Below are 3335 nucleotides of genomic sequence, written 5' to 3' on the forward strand. Positions count from 1 at the left end.
TTGGCTGTGTTATTTATTATTTTAGCAGGACTTTTATTATTATTATTATTATTATGAGTTTTACTCCAGTCCTGTTTTTCTTAGAACGGTTTTCTTCTTTTTTGTTTTGTTTTTCTGTTCATTTTCCACCTGATTCATAATTAAAATGTGATTCACAGAAATATCATTTATAGTGTTCGCTTCAGCTCCATGTTTGGATTCTCTTGGAGGTTAAAATCCCTGAAATCTCTTTTGTCCTCTCTTGTTTCTCGACCTCCTGTTTTCTTCTGCTGCTTGTTTACCACCAGAGTTCTGCTGTAAACACGTTTTCCGCTCAGCTTGAGGCCTCCTGGACCTGCAGCAGCATCTGGAGAACAAGGGATCGATATGGAAATCCACTCAGCCTGCGAACAGCAGCGGCGATAAGCTGGGAGGATCACCGGGAGTCGCGCGCACAGAGCGGGAGGATTATGACAAACTCGCCCCGGGGTCTGGCTGCTGCGCACGGACCTGCATGACCCGGGGCCCCGACGACCCGCTCAGGATGGAGATTACAGGGTGGCACTGCTGCTGGTATCTCTCTGAACACATGCAGAGAAGTGAGAGAGCCGACGGCTGCAGATCTGCCGACGCTGGAGCCTCGCGCACATGCTCGGCCTCGCGCACATGCACGGCCTCGCGCACATGTACGGCCTCGTGATGCGCAGAAACACAACAACTTTGTTTAGATGACAAAGACGCGTCTGTGAGCTCAAAGGTCGCCGAGCCCGAAGCTGCAGAACAAAAAGTACAGATCCAGAAATAAACCCTGATCAGCACCGCGATCTGATCATCTTCATCATCACCTTCATCCTCCTTTCTCTGCATCCAGACAGAAAACACAGAGACAGACGAGTGTTCAGATTAATTCTTGATCTTTTAATAAACATGAACATGAAGCAAACATCTTCGGATAAATCAGATTTAAACATGTCAGGAAGTTGCTTTGTGAGATGGTTTACGGCTCATTCAGCTCTAACAAGTTTAGCTGGTTATAATATCCAGGAATTAAATCCCTGCTTCTCCTGACCCTCCTCACTGGAACATTTCTCTGGATTACTGAAAACCTGGAGATGAACATGGAAACGTACTCAGATTAGTAAATCTGCTCCGAACATATAAAAGTTTGTCATGTGAACCTGGAGCCACAGAGGAAACCAAACGCTGCAGCTTACAGCTTTTCTTTCTGAATGTAGAGGATGGACAAACCTTTTCACACCAGTTCACAAAAAATCTGAATATAACGAAGATTTCCTCAGTTATTAATAAAGGTCAAATGTTATATAGTTAAAAAAGGTTTAAATGACTTCATGTGAGACGAATACAGGAAATAAGAACTTTAAAGTTTTCACACTGAAATAAAAACCTTTCACGATATATAAATGTAGGTGCGACCGGGGACGCCGTCCAGTCAGGAACCAGGTTCAGTCCAGTCCCTGGTCTGCGTGAGAACGTTGTTTTTGTTTTTTCCCCCCAAATTATTTTTGTAATTACAAAGCTTCCTTAGCTGAACATGTCAAACATGCATCGGTTGCTTGTGTCTGGCAGGTTCTCTGTGGGAATGTTTTAGCTGTTAGTTGTATAGTAAGCTAGCTCATCGGGGACAGTTAGAACATTTTGTTGTGAGTACACCAGGACAATCAGGCGGTCTTGGTTCGACTCGGAGGTAAAATCCTCAAACATCTTTGCCCCTTTGGTTTGCGTTCACGCTGCATTTTACTCAAGCAGAACCAACCACCTGGACCGTATCACGTTAATGTAGTTTAAAGACACACTGCAGACAGTTCCCAGTTTTCCCAGTCATGCTCAGCTATCGACGGCTAAAATCCCACCTGCACCCTGAGATCTCCAGCCAGCAACAGACAGCCTTATATTGACTCGTCTTATCTCTGCCTCTCTTTCTTTTCCTCTCCAGATAATGTCTTGTTGCTGAATCAGCCTGTTCAAAAACACCCGGTGTGTTGATATCCGTTTGCTAGCATGTGAAGCAAAACACGCAGCGTCCCAGATGAAAAAGTTTTACAGTATGGTTTCTCGGCCTCAGGACCGGTGCTGGGTAGTAACGCGTTACTGTAACGCTGGTACTTTTGCCAGTAACTAATACTCTAATGCATTACTATTTAAATAAAGTAACTCAGTTAGCGCTACCCTACGGTGCGTTACTAGCTAAATTTCAGCCAGAGCCTCTTCCTGTTTACAACGTGGGTGGTGCTGCAAAGACGGCTTGGCGGGCGTGTTTTTCTCTGCAGTGGCTTGTAAAGGCGTGGGTCCAGGCTCCTCTGCTGGCCTCCCGATTCTGTCACAGCCGCAGAGAGACAATGGCAATGAACCCGAAGGACGAGATTAGTCATACATTTTCTGTCTGTGCTGCACACGGAGCTTCCACGCCATTTATTAGCAGACACCTGAAGCTGGTTTGCAGAGGTTTCAACACCCTGGGTTAAAAGAGCTCAAAGTTAGAGACAGAACTGTCCCCGGTCTCCCCCGATTAGCTCCAAAACTTCCAATAAATATTCTAACAGACCCAGAAAAACCAGTGATAGTTTACTGGTCCCAGTTTAACGTTACCCAGGGGCGGATCCGATGGAGTTAACATTATTTTAGTACAAAGGTAGCAACAAGCTAACTGTGCCTCTGAGCTCGATGCTAACATAGACGCTAGCACTTGCTTTCATTTCTCAGCGACTAACCTCTCCAGGTGTGTTTTAAGGTGAGTGAAGGTGGATGTGGTGGATCCAGAGTCCTGGGTTTTTATACCACAGACGTTGCAATTTATCGATCTTTTATTTGTCCAGTTACGAAGTTTTCATATCGAAAGGTCAGACAGGTGGGACAGGTGAACAACAGCAGATGCTCGGTCCACTTTTCATGCTTTTGGTCGGGTGCGATGCAGAAGGTGGATCTAGTTTTCATGGTTTTGGTCCAGGAGTTCAGTCTTTTTACAATCATTGACATGAGGGTGGAGCTATGTGATGTCACTGCAGAGCGTCCATTTATGATTGGCCGACAGCTGCGGTGGGGGCGGAGCTTACAATGGCAGCAGCAGCTCCCATCCTCAGCAGCTCCTTCCTGTGGGTGAGGATGACGTCGAAGCTGGACTGTAGGCGGTTCTGCTGCTCCTGGACTCGGCCCTGCAGGGTGCGGACCCACCGGATCAGCGCCAGCCGACGGTACATGGTCAGCTGCACCTGGTGCTTCTCCATCTCCTGCGCCTTGAAGCGCTCGCGGTCCCGCAGCGTCCACACGGCGTCCATGAGCTCTGGCTCACCATCTGAATCTGAGGACTGGTCGTCAATGCTGCGCTCCTCCGGCAGGTT

The 3335-nt window shown here is 47.1% G+C and overlaps 1 protein-coding gene across 2 annotated transcripts in view; it reads right to left on the reverse strand.

The window, feature by feature from the left end:
- Window positions 1–1505: 1505 nt before the first annotated feature.
- LOC121657016 (UPF0500 protein C1orf216 homolog) overlaps window positions 1506–3335 on the reverse strand; it is a 5888-nt gene continuing 4058 nt past the window's right edge. For both annotated transcript variants that reach the window (XM_042012365.1, XM_042012364.1), the window contains exon 2: window positions 1506–3335. This exon is cut by the window's right edge and continues 733 nt beyond it. In XM_042012365.1, the coding sequence (XP_041868299.1) occupies window positions 3012–3335 (324 nt within the window). In that variant the 3' untranslated portion in view covers window positions 1506–3011.

Source organism: Melanotaenia boesemani, chromosome 17 (assembly GCF_017639745.1).
Source record: "Melanotaenia boesemani isolate fMelBoe1 chromosome 17, fMelBoe1.pri, whole genome shotgun sequence".
In the NCBI taxonomy this organism is placed as follows: domain Eukaryota; kingdom Metazoa; phylum Chordata; class Actinopteri; order Atheriniformes; family Melanotaeniidae; genus Melanotaenia; species Melanotaenia boesemani.